We start from the raw sequence: 17,545 nt of genomic DNA, 5'->3' as shown, positions 1-17,545 counted from the left end.
GGTAGGCATGTTATCGGCCGGTATTTATGGGGAAGTTGTGTTTCCTCTGATTTTGGGATGAGAAAGGTGTTCCCTTCTACGAGCCACTCATCCACTGCCCTTTCCTCTTGGATCAGTTCCTTAAATGTCCTGGCGTAGTGATTGTGAAGAACATCAAGTTGTTTTAGCCAGAAATTTAGAATTCCATCTGGGCCTGGGCTTTTGAAGTTTGGCATTTTTTGAAGGTGTTTTCTAATTTTCTCTTCATCAATAATCAATTGGGGCATTTTCTCGACATGTTGCTTCTTCTTTTCCAAGTTTGTGAACCATTCTGCTTCCTTGTTATGTTCTTTTCGATCTTCAAAAAATCCTTTCCAGAAAGTTTCCAGTTTTTAGCTCACCTGAAACGAAGTTCAGGGGAGCTTATGCGATGGCGCGTTGTCCGTCCATCAGTCCGTAAACACTTGAAACTTCTTCTCCGAAACCGCTGATGGGATTGCAACAAAATTTGGCAAATTATATTTGATGTGTTGTGACTAAAGTTTGTTCACGGCATTAAAAAAAATCGGGGTCAAAGTGGATCCAGGTTTGATCTCCCAAAATAGGTATTTGCTGTTTCGTCTGAAACTATACACAATATTTCGATGAAACTTCACCACAACCTTCACCACCCGTGATGTACCAAAGTTTGTGCACGTCATTAAAAAAAAATCTGCCCCTGTTGGGATCTACGGGGCGGGGGGTGGGAGGGGGGGGGGGTTGTCCCCAAAAATCGGTGTTTGCTTTCTTTTCAGAAACTACACATGCAATTCCGATGAAACTTAACCACAACCATCATCATCCGTGATGTACCAATGTTTGTTCAAGGCATTGGTAAAATTGGGGTCTGAGGAGGTACACGGGGTGGGAAGTGGGGTAGGGAGGTTAGGGGTTGCCCCTCAAAATTGGTATTTTTTTGGTTTGTTTGTTTAAAGTCTTATGATTATGTTAGTCTGATCACATGCTGCCCTGTCTTCTAGCAACCATTGAAATTGGTTTAAAATACCTTTTGTCAGTGTTGTATACTGTTTATTCTACCAGGTGAGCACCAGGGGTATTGCCCCTATGTTTCATTTTCAGGGGAAGTTGACACATTGTGCTTTTGTTTCCCCAATTCACAGTAAAATCCCTTTGGGTTCTTTTCAAACATGTGGTTTTGTTTTCTCCTGTTGTTTCCTTCTTCATAGTTTTTATTTTTATTTTCCTTGCTATCATTTATATTTTCAGTTTGTTTTCAGCACCCAAGCACTCGAGGTCTTTGTCTGCGATTATTATTTTTTAATTCTTTGGATTCCCTTTTTAGTTTTGGGTGTCTGTTTCTTTTCCTGAACGGTTGTATTTGTCCTACTTCTTTCCACAGTTGCTCTCTTTGTGTCTCTAATCTGTCTCCAATGTGGAATTTGGTTTCTATTTGTAGGGCCTGTTTTTTTCTTTTGGTGTTGTTTGTCCGTTACTTTTTCTTGAATAAGTCGTGCCGCTGTGAAACAGACGACATTGATTTCCTTCAAGGTGGACTATTTTGAAATCATTTTTCTAGTTGAATGGTTGGTTTGCCTCACTAAGATTTTTGTCCATTTATTATTTTCTTTGCAATAAAGTGTTGGTCTTTCTCTGAGTTTTATCAATTTCATCTCTTATATTTTGTTGGCTAACTCTTCATCCAGTCTATGCTGCTCTTCATCATCTTCACCATCCTCCTCTACCTCATTCTGCTGTTCTCCCTTGTCTTTCTGCCCATCACCATCTGCCTTTTCCATTCTTTTCGCTTCGTTTGTGCCTGAGTCACCTGGTCTATGTTTCTGAACTGGTCTCGCCCCTCTTTCAGGGGGATACCGTCATTCTTTCCTCTTGTCACACTCTTTCTTCATCGCGTTTGGACCGGCTCTATGTCGGGATTTGGTCCTCCATCTCGTTGCATAGCCAAAACATTATCTCGTGCCATCTCAGCCAAATTCCTGCCATCTCTGTCTTCACCTTCAAGCGAGCAGTTAGCTTCCCTCACTCTAATCTCTCGCCATTTGTTGCCTTGCCCTAGATGTAATCTCTTCTTCTATCTTTATCTAGATATATTTTAATTGTTGAAAAGACCTTCTCAAATTTATCAAGGGGGGCTGTCTCTGCCCTAGTGGCCAGTTTCGTTTTTTTCAGCTGGTTCCTGAACCGTTCACCCTTACCTTTACTCCCCCATGCCTCATGTATGGAATGCATCTTGCATTGGGGGATTATCTCATTCTTCTCAACACTCCAGGTTTCCATTTGTAGTTTTCTCCTCTGGATTATTGTCCTTGATAGTGGTGAGACAGTTAGCACCTTCTCAGCTTCTTGCTTTGGTGCATAATTATGTCTCTTTGCAAGGTAATGTTTTTCCTCGCTTGAGAAGGTGCAGTCATTATTTTTTACAGCATGCTTTCCTGCTGCTCAGATGTCCGCACAGGTGTGGGTTTGTGTGGGTGTGTGCACATATTGATGATGTCACTAAACACCTTCCATTCCATATCCGTACTGCATTGTGAGATGCTGTTTCCGTGTTTTGAGATGGTTGTATTACAAAGTATTTTAATTATTTTCAAGAAACAGAAGTTTTCGACATTCGTCAATAGTTCTGTGATAGTGAACACCCATTTTAACAAAGAAAATCAAAATTGGAATTAAATGTGAAATAAAAGAATGAATGAAAGAGATCCACCATCATGTGGAAAAGATCCACATGCATTAGAGCTCTTAAGATATTGTGTTTTTGATCAAATTTAATAAAACTGATCTCATTGTAATTTGGGTTGCCGACCCGGCACTAGGCCTTCATGCCGGCCCGTGAATAAAAGATCACCTGGGGGCAAGAAAACCAAAGTATTTTTCCTCAGTGTGTGCCCAATTTGATTGAGGTGTGCATTGTCCAAAAATGAATTGACAGATACCATGTATCCGTCTGTCTGTCATTGGTGTCATGTCCCTCTGCACGTTACCAATCAAATGTGATTCCTTGCCAAAATGGTAAAGTGAAAATATTGCCCCCTCCTAGATTAATCCAGCTCCATGAATCACCCGACATGTGAAACATCAGGATGACAGTTTATAGCTGTGTCGGGATTTGGACCCAGGAGGTCAGTGTGCATTACACAAGTCACGTGAGAACTGGTTAAATCACGTGATGAAAATCAGGATGGCAGGGAACAAAAACCGGGGAACCAATTCCCCCAGTCCTCCTCCGAAACCCCTGTCTTTTGTGGAACGTAAATAATCTGAAAGGGTTGAAACAGATTTATCATTTTTATTGCCATTGTTGAGATATTATATTTCATGCCAATCCAGCATATGTAAACCCATCACTATCATAAGCCTTACAAAGCACATTTTACCCCAAAACAAAACACACTAACCTCGACAATGGTGCCCTCTCTAGTGAAACAATGACCTTTCACATACAGTACTGTAAATACTAATATAAAGTCACATTATGCAATTAAAGAGGAAAGGTTCACCCATGTGAGCCATCAACTATCCAAGCAAGTAAAAGTTTCAGAACAAAGTGCACATCAAGTTGAGATTGCGAGAGTTTGATTTAGTTGTGTTAAAAGATCGAACTGATGGATGAGATTGGTGCGCAGATGAGCTTGATGGGGAGATTGGTGAAACTCCTGGTGAGATTGGCTGGACATTTGGTGCGGATGCGGGAAGAGAGAATGGCAAAGAGAGTGGATTGGTTGAGGGAGCAAGGTAGGAGGAAAAGTTGAGATGGGAGGATTGTGTGAGGAGAGATATCAGTAATGTGGGGGTGGTTGGTGGGTGCAGAGAGTTGGATGAGAACAGAACGGAGTGGAGGAGTATCGTGGTCAAGGCAGGGCAGGCGCTTGGTGCCATTGACCTCACCCCTTAAAAAGGGAAGAGCAGGAGAACAACAAAAAGTGCATCTTTATGGATGTGTGACCTGCAAGTTTCAGCCAATGGATGCATGATGCCACAATTTTTACAGCTTAGCATGTAGGGCAATGCCGTCTGGAACAGCATTCGTTTGTCCGTCCGGTGTATGTATGTATGTATGTATGTATGTATGTATGTATGTATGTATGTATATATGTCTGTTCCTTCCACTGACATTTTGCGAATTTATTCCCTTTAAAATTCCTCTTCTCCACACCAGTTTGACCGATTCATTCAAAAGTTTCACCATAGGAGCACCTCCTCTTGTGGAATGTTCTCATGCTAATTATGACGTCATATGCCACGTGGTATGGGCAACATCTTGGAAAACCGAATTTTTTTTAGCCCCTCTATATCTCCGAAACAGCTCCATGGAAACTAGAGCAATACGACTGTGCCGCCAATATGCCTCCGCATGTCACGGGTAGATGCCATCGTTCACTGTCCTAAAAATAAATAAGTTTGATTTAAAACCCTTCAGCTGTTTTCAAGTATTACATTTTCACCAGCCATGACATGTTTCACATCGATTGGTGAAGCGGTTTCAGAGAAGGGATATTTTTTAAATATCGGCTTTCAAGCTAATATGGCTGCCAAACCATGTGACATATGACCTTAAAAAATGTACACTCTGCATATGTATGGGTAGGGGATTACATTTGTGAAGTTTCGTGTTGATCGGATAAGGTTCGTTTTTCTATCCAAGATGGCTGCCACACCACATGACGTACGACATCATCATTTTCAAACTACATGCATCAATGGTGTTAGATGAAATTCGTTACATTTTGCATCGATATGTTAAATGGTTTCAGAGATATAAGTATTTAATATTTTCCTTCAATCCAATATGGCTGGTACACCATGCGACCAATAATGTTTTCGTGATCAACTTTTAACCACCATGCCTAGTCAATGACACATGTAAAGTTTCGAGTCAATCGATTTGATGGTTTGGGAAAAGATGTTTTTTTTGGGGGTTTTAGGTTAAATCCAATATGGATGCCAAACCATTTGACCTATGATGTCATAAATATAATACAGTATTTCAATACAAATGAGTCGTAGATCATGTGCATTCAATTTCAAAATTTTAGGATAAGGAATTCGATTAAAACATTTTTGGCTGGTATACCACTTCAACTACGATGTCATAATTATCATGCTTTTGTTCCCCATTGGGAGTACTTGACAATGTGCCAAGTTTCAAATTTTTCCATTCAGCAGTTTCCGCAAAATAATTTTTTAATTATTTGCGTTTACTCCAAGATTGCTGCCATACCACGTGACCTATGACGTCTCAATTAACATTAAAAAACATTCTGCATGGGGTGTCACTCCTACCCTGAAAGTTTTGTCTCAATCGGACATGTGGTTGCTCAAAAAAACGAGGTTTAGCCCGTACGGACGGAAGGACAGACAGACAACCCGAAAACATAAAGCCCCCGGCCACCTTCGGGGGCGGAGGCATAAAAATTGAGACGTGGCTCATTGTAAAGTACTCTCCATGGGGAATAACATATGTTAATGATGACGTCATAGGTGCCTTCATGATGACGTCATAAATCGACAAGTAAAACGCTTGATCCGATCCGTATGAAATTTCTCCAATCCGATCCGGTCTTGTTGAAAATGACATGAAATCGAAGTTTTAATTTCTTGAAGGACTGCAGTCATGATGTAATCACATGTGTGCAGTAACAATTAAACCCAACACCTCATAATCCCTGATTAGCACTGCAATCATAATATGCTCCATTTTATAGTAATATGATATATATTGTGCAATGGCAACTCCAATGGGCGATTTGAACTGCTTTTATTTTTTACGACAACTATGCCGGACAATTGTTCGGCTTCAGCGCATCAGCGGTGACTGTATCGTCCTCGCTGATATCCCGAATAACTTTCCGCCCCTGCAGACTGAAGATCTCCTGTGGAGGAAGACCAGTGGGCTCGGCCACCTTCACCGTGAGCATGTCCTGGGTGAGGGTTGCTCCTGCCTTGATGGCCACCCGAGCCACGACCGATTTCCCCAGCTGAAAAGGACGGTGGAAAAGATTCGCTAAACATAATGAAGATGTCAGGTGATATTCCACTTCATGATTGGTGATTTTTGCGTGATCACTTCATGCATGCCCTTCCTCAGATTCACCGAGGGCATTTTATAGAGTGAACCACAAAGTGTTGAATCGTGCGCTCTGTAGGCCACGACCGGATTTGAGATGGATGTAGACGTTCCGGGCAAAAGTGCCAATTTTTTTTCCCACATGTTACCCGGTACCTTAGCTTTCCATTTTTGATAGGAACCACCTCCTCCGAATACATTATGGCGGCCATCTTGGATTTTCAAGATGGCCGCCATGTAAAAACGTATATCTACCAATATCTTAGCTTCTAAGCCACTTAGGATCACAATCTTGGTGTCTAAACATACATTTTCTGGGTCAAGGAATACAACTATATCATTTAGAAAAGCAACAGACGATTTTTATTAACACAAAAAAGAAAATGAACATAAAACTTGAACAAAAAATATAATGGAATACTGTTAATGTACCATAGTCACTGAAAATACTGCAAAAAAAAAAAATGTATTCGGGAGTGGTTCCCACAAAAAATGGAAGGATAAAGCTATGGGTAGCATGTGGGGAAAATTTAGCGCTTTTGTCCAGAATGTCCACATCCATTTGCTAAGCTGCCCGAATACAATGCCAATCCTGTGTCATTGGACCACTCTGAGCGAAGGCATTACTGACCTTTGCAGCGCAAGATTGCTCACAGGGAAGTCTCCATTTCTCAGGGGAGCCGAAAGCAAGCTCCACGGAGCGCACGGAGTGCACTAGCTCGGCCAATTCGTTTGGTTCCAACGAGGCGGCGTGGTCGTTCCCTTTCCATGTCTTGTCCAGCGTCACGTGACGCTCCAGAACCTGCGAATTCCCACGACTATCAGCACGTTTGTTCGCTACGTTGGGTAGGTACTGCAGCATGTTTCTTGCTGTAAATTAGGCCTAAACAAGTATACGTGACCCACTTACAAATCATAAATCGTTTTGTCAAAAACATGCATTAGGCATCATTCAATCAGATCATAGAGATCATTTCTAGTTAATCACAATATCTCTGCAATTTCACAATAAAGTAGATCACAGGTAATCTATACTACAAGAGTCGGTGTCTGCATGTGTGTGTCTGTCCTGTCGCCAGTTTTCTCAGAGATGGCCAAACGGATCCTCGTCAAACTTTCAGAAGTTCATCAGTAAGTGCCTTGGAGGGTTTTGGAAAAAAAGAAGTTTTAAAAAAGTTTTTTGGGGGATTTTTAAAAATCGTTCTATGGTGCCTCAGCCTTTGCAGCTAGCACGTGAAAAGTAATTTATTTATCCCCGATTAGTGACTGAGTGTGTGTGTCTAATATTAAATATAATTTTTCCTTGGTGGTTGTCGGAAGTGCTTAAAGCCCCAGTCACACCGGGCCTGCGACCAGGTTACGACCTAGCTGCGACCGAAAATTTTGTGAATCGCGGGCAAATCGTAGAAAGAGCGCGCAACTGGTCAAAGAGGTCGTGGGTGATCGCCAAAGCAAAATCAGTCGCAGCAAGGTCGATGGTCATGTTCAAAACTTCTGACCTGCGATTCCAAATCGTAAGAGGTCGCAGACAGGTCTTACATGGTCGTACCACCAGTCGCGCATGGACGCACCACCAGTCGTGCATGATCGCGGGTCAAGTAGTCGCACGATTGGTCATGCTACTGGTCCTGCCACCATCATCGCACCATCGCAGGTCGCCACGATTGATTGTCCGAGCGGTCGCAAGTCGCCACGATTGACCCGTACCATTGGTCGCTGATCGCCACCACTATTCGCACGATTACCTATGATTGATCTTGCGATCGATCTTCTCCAATCGTTGGTGATCACACAACCACGCGTACCACCAATCGTACGATGACCCCTAAGACCAATCGCTGTTTGCGATCGCAAATGGAGAGCGTAGCAAACATTGACGATTAGTCGTACCTCGGCCAGATTGCCATCAATCGCACGATCCAGAAATCGTACGATCCAGTGTGACTGAGGCCTTAAGCACCCACAGAAAAAAAAGAAATAGGAAAAAAACCAAATTTATTTCTTCAAAATACCAACAGGATTAGAACATCACTGGGAAACGCCGGGTACTCCCGCTAGTGCTAAATAATTGTGAATTACAAATCTTGTGTGTCCAAAGTGCTTTATCCCAACCAAATCATTGGGAATAATGAGGGTAACATGGACTCCTTATGGAGTCTCTCAATTTCTTTGTGGAGCTCTCCTCAAAATGAAATATCATGAAAACACCCAAAGATGTCAGGACCTTTACCTTGTGGACCCAACACCCTTTTACTCTGAAGGTCATTAGTGAGTCAGGTAGGTTTTTTTTATTTAAATAATCTGATATTAACTTGCTAATTGTCAAAAGACAAGCTAGTTTTCATAAGCTGAGATTCCAAATTAATACATCTTCCTTCAATCCGATTTTAACCACAACCTCTGTGACGTCTGCTCCATCAAGCCATGGTGCGGAGGTCGTGGTGTGGATAAACCAGCAATAAGTGGATTTTTCTTGACTGCTTTAATTGATTAAAGCTGCTGATTTCTTGACTGATTTCTTGACTGCCATAATGATATTTTTAATATGGTAAATGAAGAATCAGTGTATCATCATGACTTGCATAAACAGGAAAATAGTTGTGAATAATGACCTATAACTTGTATAAACAATCCAAATCCGAACCTTGGCCCCCATGGCGACGGCTGCAATGCTGACAGCTATCCCAGTCTCGTGGCCTGAATATCCAACAGGAATGTCCGTGAATTCATTCCGGTAGGTCTGGAGCAGACAAGGTTTTCCCAGTTCAATCAAACAGTTGAAAAATTAACTCGAATTAATTCAGAGAAGCAGACAATACATATCAATTGCTATCATAGTTCAAGGTTTACACCATTAGGTTAAGGCCTAGTGAACACCAACAGAGGAAGAATCTGTAATATGTAACATGCTTTAGCAGTTCGTCCTATGATATCTGAATCCCCTGTTCTTATTTTATGTGTACATCATGTTTAATTAAGAGCTCTTCTCCAGAGGAATAAATAAATAAAGCATACATATAAGTTAGTTTGAACAATTATTTTGTATCACAAACAGAACATTTTGTCATCTAGAAATGTGCTGGGATAAAAACAAGTCTTTCCTCTGCCATTTTCTGCCTATTATTGTGCACAAAGACGGAGTGTCATGGAATATGGCTCCCCCATGTGGACTGGTGCTGTTACTTCCCATCTGGTCACACTTCAGGCCCTGAATCTGTGTCATTGAAGACACAGATTCAATGACACAGATTCCTATCGAAAGGCCTTCTGTGTCATTGGAGTCTCAGGTCAGTAAGCCAAGTCTCAGGATCGTAGTAGTCATAAAACCCCCAAAAAGTTGTGGGTCCAGGCATGGGGAAATCTACTCCATGCTGATGAATATCAGTGAGCCATAAATGCATCCGTGGATGGAATCCATTTCCAAGGGGTTCATTGGCATTGTCGTTAAAGGTTTTAAAGGCTGTGTAGGTTAACTACAGTGTAGTAGCTGACACTTCCTTTAGCAGTGTTTCTGTTTCTTTCCCACAGACTGCAATTAAAGCCGGAAGTTTGATATACATATCCGTTAAGTTTATCCATTAACTATCAAGTTTGGTGAATTTCTGCCCAACCACTTAGGAGATAGCGTGTTGGACAGACAGACAGACAGACAGACAGACGGATGGACGGACGGACAGAGCCAATTACAATATGCCCCTGTTTTTTTACGGCATTGCCTATAGGGCAAAGCCGTCGAGAACAGTGTTTGTCCGTCGTCCGCATGTGTGTATGTATGTCCCTTCAAATGTATACCAATCAGAGCTGAGGTTCTGGTCACATGACAGGGTGATGTGATTACGTCTGATGTCATTACGGCAGTACAGCAGCTGACTCTCCATACACCGCCATTTGATTCCAATTTCGTTCAGGCCGAACACATCGTCAAACCTGTCATATATCACAATTGCCATGCTCTACCTTTTGATTGTTAAAATGATCATCAAATATCGAAAGCATCGGCGTTACGGCTCTTGCAACAATATGGTATGTTAGTCTTGCAACAATGATTAGTGAATAATTTTAGGTATTTGAAGTAGTGATAAATGTAGGGGTGTACTTACTTTTTCCACATGCGAAATTTGCATTTATGTTTGTTTAAATTATACAATGGACTACAAAATGCAAATGTTTCATGATAATCGTTATATTATATCACCTTTATCTATCAATATTGTTGAAATGAAGATCAAATAGCCGTATGTTGAAATATGTTGAAAAAGTCAAAACTTTACATGGGGTGTACTTACTTTTTCACGTGACTGTATGTGTTTGTGGTTTATAATATTTTACAAGCCGAGCTATGCCACTGTTAGACTTCCAGTCTTGTTTCAAAAAGTGTGGGGATAATAAAATGAAGAGATAACTTAGTATACAGACCATAGCCTCTATTAAATTAGCCTCTTTCAATCCCTAACTTCTTTCCTGAAATTCCTAGTCGTGAAATTCCTAGCAGTGTTCATTTGCTTTTTACCGTGTACTCCTCCCTCCTCCCCCAGCCCACACCTTTCCACAGATCTACCGACGTCCCTGTTCTCTACTGTTGTTGTGCTTGTGTGCTTCTCTTGTCTCCCACTCCCTTCATTGTATGTTTTATGTGTCTGTGCATGTTTTCATGTTCAATGTGTTAGCTCTTACACAAGCCTCAATTCTCTATACAAAAAAATAAAAAAATAAATTGGATACTGTGTTGTATTTGTAATATGCAAATAATGAAATCTGCTCTCCTCTGATGAACGAACAGTGGTATTTAAAGGAAAGATTATTTGTATTAATGAAAGAAAGGGTGATACAACGCCATGCCTGCGAAGCACCAATCCGGCAGTTTATAGTCAGGCCAAGACTCAAAGGTACATACCTCTGCACCACCTTTTCATGACAGGAAACCACTATAGTATTACAGAACTTTCCTGCAGAATATCAAAATCTACTTTTGGGTCTTCACACATCATGACCTAAGTGAGTCTTACCTGAATGACTTTGAGGTTTACGTTGCTCAGGTCTAGTGGGTAAGTGCTGGTGCACTGCAGGAAGCAGAATTTGGGGTTGAGCGGTTTCACCAAGTTGTACACCCGACGCATCGTGTCCATATTCTGCATGCCGCTTGAGATCACCATTGGACAACCTGCCAGCATTGGAGTACAGAAAAGGCATTCAAATGTTTGTGAGCTAGAGCAGGAGGCCAAAAGAGGAAATTTTCAAACAAATCAGCACCACAACTTAAACAAGAGCCAGGTTAACCTCAGCCCAATTGACATGTTAAATTGTATCACAATCACATACTTAGTTGATGATAGTAAGTGAGCCAGGTGAAGTATGCAGGTTTGAGTAGCCTCCATGATTATTGTGCATAACTCGTCTGATCTTAAGTATATAAAAATTTTTTTTTTCGAATTTTCACCTCCTCATGATGACTTAACAGTCGGTAACAATAGACATCGAAAGGGGTATTTGAATTGCGTAAACTAGCAAAGTACTCGTCCTATGGGCGATCTTGTTCCAAGCATGCAACATGTTCTTCTGACACATACCTTTATTTGGGTGGTGTATAGGCAACTGACAGCTGCGTCAATCGTTCCCGAAAAAAATTAATAACCCGGGTTACTTGCATGAATCAAAAACACAGCTACTGCTTATAATTCAAAAGACCTCACTGCACTGGAAAATGTGGGGACAGGAATACTATACTATAAAGGGCGGGAACTTGCAATACCCTCTCCCACCTGGAGGTAGTGCTACACGATACACATTTACATAGAGAATTTGCATTCCCCCCCCATCTACTCCTCCAAGACCACCGGCAAAGATAAAAACATGCTATCATGCTGATCCTATGTAGCAAGTCTGGATGTAATTGGGCCCAGAATTATAGGAGGAGTAGCGCGACAAACAAACAAACACACAAACAAACACCGGTCCATGAATTATAGTAAGGATACGTTCAAAGGGGATCAATGTGCTCGCTCGCTAACTTCTCCAAAGGGTGTTTGGCTCATATGCAAACTCAGCCCTCTGTTTGGGGGTATTCAGACCATTAAGGTGGGGGTGTTCAGAGGACACGGTTGTTCATGACATCCTGACGTCACAGTGTTCATGCTAAACGATAGAACTGTTCAATTCAACAACTTCTTCATTCTCTTCAATTTAATTCTTCCTTCCAGATATTCAAGACATTGACCCCCCCATCCAAAACCATGATCTCTTCTACTCGTGTTAACCCCCACCCCATCCTCCCTTTCCTCCCCCTCCCTCCCCACCAAACCCAAATTTTCAGTTTTTCCTTCTTGAGAGTTTTCTTCTCTATGCATCTTGGCCAACCCCTGCATCCTCCGCTAAACCCCATCCTTATGGGAACTCCAAGAGAGTGCATGAATGATAACTTTTGAAGATATTTAAGGTGGTGTTCAACATCAAAACCACAGAAAAGCCTTACCAAGGTGGCGGCACGCCATCTTGGTCCACCCGCTGTCACCTCACAGGGGTCTTAAGCCACCATTTTGTTTTAGCCTACTCAAAAATGCCTTGACGTGGAACACACAATTTTGGTGAAACTTGGCCACAAGCTTCATATCTGATGCCTAGCGAAGGTGTATTGACCGCATCATAATCTGCACTCATTAAGCGGGTCGACGGGGTGGGGAGGGGAGGGGGCAGGAAGGGGTTTGATACCCCAAAATAGCTATTTGCTCTCTTCTCTGAAACTACACACAATTTCAATGAAACTTGATCACAATCTTCATCGCCCGTGATGTACCAACGTTTGTTCACGGCATTAAAATATCAGTGTCTGTGGGGGGTTTGAGTGACTGTGGCTCCTGATCCAGGTGAGCTTCAGGACCCGCGGTCCTATATTTGCAGGCACCGTGGTCCCCTTTTTGAAGCAATGTTTTATGGCCGGATGCCCTTCCTGCCACCAACCCTGTTGGTCACCTCTTGCAACACACAGGGAATTACCAGTGAACTGGTACTCAATTTGCCGACCTCGGAAGGATGAACAGGCTGAGTCAACCCCCTGTGTTAATTCAGCGATCGACCGGGATTCGAACCCCAGGATCCTAGGTATCCCAAGCCGGCACCCTAACCGCTAAGCCAACACCAGGCTGACCTGTGGACGTGTGGCTACCACGGAATATAAATGGAAATGTTGTAACGCACAATCAGTGCTAATTCCAAAGCGATCGACCGGGATTCGAACCCCAGGATCCTAGGTATCCCAAGCCGGCACCCTAACCGCTAAGCCAACACCAGGCTGACCTGTGGACGTGTGGCTACCACGGAATATAAATGGAAATGTTGTAACGCACAATCAGTGCTAATTCCAAAAACTGGACCACTTTGAGACGTTAGCTCGTAGAAATGCAAAGTAAGTTGAGCACCGCCTGGTAAAAGTGTGTATGAGCTTACCCTTACATCCAGAAAATACGAACAAAGGAATTACATTTCAGGGTTTGAATACTTATTTGTTTGCCATTTGATACCTTTCTTTGCTGTAAACTCCAGCTGTCTCAGGTTATTGGCATCTGCAGAAGCGACTTTGATGAATGGAACACCCAGTCCATGCAGAAAGTCCACCGATGCCTGCAAACAAATTTTGGGAAATGCAGTGAATATTGATAAAGAAGACGAGATACCTTTCTGTACCTTTCTGTCTTATTAATCCGTTCATTGTCATTCTCCTCATCCATTGTATTTTGCCCATCTGTTCATACAACCGTATCCTTTTTTTTCTTTCTTTGTATACAAGATCGAGGCTCGTGAAAGAGCTAACATTTATCACACAAAAAAATCAAACCGACACATAAAACATATAATAAGGGGAGTGGTGGACAAGATGGGGAGAGAGGGGGGAAGCACACAAACACAACATTTGAGAGCAGGGACATCGGGAGATCTGTGGGATGGAGAGGGCTTGGGGGGGGGGGAGGCGTGGGAAGGGGGAGGGGTTGGGAGAAGTACAAAACACATGGACACTGCAAGGACTTCCAGGAAAGAAGTTGGTATTTAAAAAAGCGGATCTGGGGTGAATTAACGGGGGTAGAAAAGATCAAGGTTTTGGATGGGGGAAGACAAGAGATGGTGGTGAACAGCTGTTTTAAAGACCTGGAGGGAGGAGTGGGATTGAAGGGAGTGGGGGAGTTTGTTCCAGAGGCGGGAGGAAAGAGGAATGAAACAGTGAAGGTGAGCAGAGAAAGCGCTTTCTTCAACGAAGAAGAAGGACACAGGCCTGGAGACAGAGGAACTGCACTTATCAATGCTTGATCCAGAAGACTGGAAACTGCGGATCAATGTCACCTGAGTTTTCCCTAGGAGCCGACTTAAGAAGAGGACTTGAGAATAAGAAGTTGATACAACAGAGCATAACTTGGTTACCTCGTCCCAGGCGGAGGCTGTGAAGAAGATTCCAACTTCTGCGGCGTAGCGCTGCAGCTCCCTATATTGGTCATGGCTGAACTCCAAGTGCTTCTTGTGCTCGCCGTAAGTCGGACCCCACGAGTTGGGCGAGTTGTATGGCCGGACCAGGGCAGCACGATTGAACCTCAGTGTGATCTCGCTCTTCTGGAACTTGGCACAATCAGCGCCGCAATCCTGCGAGGAACAACCAAAGACTTGATTTGTGAGGAATGAAGGTGTGACTACTTTGTGTTTTCGCGTGACGACATATTCATATCATGTGCACAAAAAAAAAAAAAGGAAACGATTTATAATGTCAGAAGGGCAGGTTTCCAAATGATCGTGTCAAAAGCGCTCTAGTTTCAGTAGGGCAAACCTGGATTTGAATCCCATCCCAGCTATAAACTTTCATCCTGCTATTTCACAGGCAGGGGTGATCCGTCAATGTGTTTGCTGCTACTCAGATCGACGTTAAATTGGGACTTTCCCACCTGCCTGTATTAGTTGGTGGACGTTGACGATCCCACGGTGTCCTTCGAGAAGAGATGGGCTAGTAATCGCCAGCACCGTGGCCAAAAATTATACCAAAATATTCCTTCCCTAACCTAATGTGGCATTCCCCCTTTTCCAAGGGAACAAAGTGCAAAAGGGTCAGCCCCCAAAGGACAATACGCCCCTTATCTGGGCCTGGGGATTAGTAATAGGCATAGTAGTCGTAGTAGTAGTAGTAGTAGTAGTAGTAGTAGGAGTGCCAGACCACCGCTATCGACCATAAGTATCCTTCCTACATTGGTGAGGTGGAGCTATCACTATAATCCATCCTAGATTGGTGAGGTGGAGCTACCACTATAATCCATCCTACATTGGTGAGGCGGAGCTACCACTATAATCCATCCTAGACTGGTGAGGTGGAGCTACCACTATAATCCATCCTAGATTGGTGAGGTGGAGCTACCACTATCATCCATCCTAGATTGGCGAGGTGTGGATACCACTATAATCCATCCTAGATTGGTGAGGTGGAGCTACCACTATAATCCATCCTAGATTGGTGAGGTGGAGCTATCACTATAATCCATCCTAGATTGGTGAGGTGGAGCGACCACTAGAATCCATCCTAGATTGTTGAGGTGGAGCTACCACTATAATCCATCCTAGATTGGTGAAGTGGAGCTATCACTATAATCCATCCTAGATTGGTGAGGTGGAGCGACCACTAGAATCCATCCTAGATTGCTGAGGTGGAGCTACCACTATAATCCATCCTAGATTGGTGAAGTGGAGCTAACACTATAATCCATCCTAGATTGGTGAGGTGGAGCGACCACTATAATCCTTAGGTGTCCTTCCTACATTGGTGAGGTGCAGCTACCACTATAATCTTTATGTGTCCTTCCGACCTTGGTGAGGTGGAGCTACCACTATAATCCTTAGGTGCCTTTCCTACATTGGTGAGGTGGAGCTACCACTATAATCCTTAGGTGTCCTTCCTACATTGGTGAGGTGGAGCTACCACTATAATCCTTAGGTGTCCTTCCTACATTGGTGAGGTGGAGCTACCCCTATAATCCTTAAGTATCCTTCCTACATTGGTGAGGTGGAGCTACCACGATAATCCTTAAGTATCCTTCCTACATTGGTGAGGTGGAGCTACCACGATAATCCTTAGGTATCCTTCCTACATTGGTGAGGTGGAGCTACCACTATAATCATTAGGTGTCCTTCCTACATTGGTGAGGTGGAGCTACCACTATAATCCTTAAGTATCCTTCCTACATTGGTGAGGTGGAGCTACCACGATAATCCATCCTAGATTGGTGAGGTGGAGCTACCACTATAATCCTTCCTAGATTGGTGAGGTGGAGCTACCACAATAATCCTTATGTGTCCTTCCTACATTGGTGAGGTGGAGCTACCACTATAATCCTCAGGTGTCCTTCCGACTTTGGTGAGGTGGAGCTACCACTATAATCCTCAGGTGTCCTTCCGACATTGGTGAGGGGAAGCTATCACTATAATCCTTAGGTATCCTTCCTACATTGGTGAGGTGGAGCTACCACTATAATCCTTAAATATCCTTCATACATTGGTGAGGTGGAGCTACCACTATAATCCTTAAATATCCTTCATACATTGGTGAGGTGGAGCTACCACTATAATCCTCAGGTGTCCTTCCTACATTGGTGAGGTGGAGCTACCACTATAATCCTCAGGTGTCCTTCCGACATTGGTGAGGGGAAGCTACCACTATAATCCTCAGGTGTCCTTCCGACATAGGTGAGGTGGAGCTACCACGATAATCCTTAAATATCCTTCATACATTGGTGAGGTGGAGCTACCACTATAATCCTTAGGTATCCTTCCTACATTGGTGAGGTGGAGCTACCACTATAATCCTTCGGTGTCCTTCCTACATTGGTGAGGTGGAGCTACCACTATAATCCTTAGGTATCCTTCCTACATTGGTGAGGTGGAGCTACCACTATAATCCTTAGGTATCCTTCCTACATTGGTGAGGTGGAGCTACCACTATAATCCTTCGGTGTCTTTGTAGCACTGTTTGACTACAACTCAAAATCAAGTGCTTATCGGCCGTGGCCCACCAGGCAATAAGCGCCCCGACTTTGCTTTCCGCATTGGAGCACAACCTTGAGAGTTTCCGGGGGTGGAACAAATGTTTAGGAGTTACAACTGATCTCATTGCACTTTGTCATTGTGCACCATAATCCAGTTGTTCTTTTAAATAAAGTTGCACATTCGTGGGAAAAGTGTTGAAAACCACACAGCTATCAGGGCAGATCAATTACCATTTTAAGTGTTTACTTCTTATTTGTTTTAACTCCTCTTTCCGTCCACACAGTTCGCTAACTTTGTGCTGAAACGATCGATTACACGCCAAGTTGAATCAGGAATTGTACTGAAGGAGCTGCGCTCCAACGCGAGTCGAAAGAATTGACGCGACCAAAGACGGAATTCGTCCGAGTTGCTTTATTGAAACAAAACAGCTCAGGTATTCTCACAACACAAGCCCGTTTATCGGGCAGCAATATATAT

General features: G+C 43.0%; 2 protein-coding genes across 4 annotated transcripts in view; one reads left to right on the top strand and one right to left on the bottom strand.

Moving 5' to 3' along the window:
- The window catches only part of LOC137427662 (N-acetylneuraminate-9-phosphate synthase-like), a 444,861-nt gene that overhangs the window by 222,202 nt on the left and 205,114 nt on the right, over nucleotides 1-17,545 (top strand). The gene's annotated exons all lie outside the window — the stretch shown is intronic.
- Nucleotides 5,739-17,545, bottom strand: part of LOC137427663 (N-acetylneuraminate-9-phosphate synthase-like) — a 247,858-nt gene continuing 236,051 nt past the window's right edge. For all 3 annotated transcript variants that reach the window (XM_078777935.1, XM_068117297.2, XM_078777936.1), the window contains 6 exons: nucleotides 14,471-14,686; nucleotides 13,579-13,678; nucleotides 11,071-11,225; nucleotides 8,709-8,804; nucleotides 6,696-6,866; nucleotides 5,739-5,975 (listed from right to left, as the gene is read on the bottom strand). In XM_078777935.1, the coding sequence (XP_078634061.1) occupies nucleotides 5,772-5,975; nucleotides 6,696-6,866; nucleotides 8,709-8,804; nucleotides 11,071-11,225; nucleotides 13,579-13,678; nucleotides 14,471-14,686 (942 nt within the window). In that variant the 3' untranslated portion in view covers nucleotides 5,739-5,771. The remainder of the gene's footprint in view (nucleotides 5,976-6,695; nucleotides 6,867-8,708; nucleotides 8,805-11,070; nucleotides 11,226-13,578; nucleotides 13,679-14,470; nucleotides 14,687-17,545) is intronic.

The sequence above is a fragment of the Myxine glutinosa genome, chromosome 5 (assembly GCF_964187855.1).
Source record: "Myxine glutinosa chromosome 5, kmMyxGlut1.1, whole genome shotgun sequence".
NCBI lineage: Eukaryota > Metazoa > Chordata > Myxini > Myxiniformes > Myxinidae > Myxine > Myxine glutinosa.
Note: the sequence above shows the minus strand (reverse complement) of the source record. Positions and strands in the feature narration are given on the sequence as shown.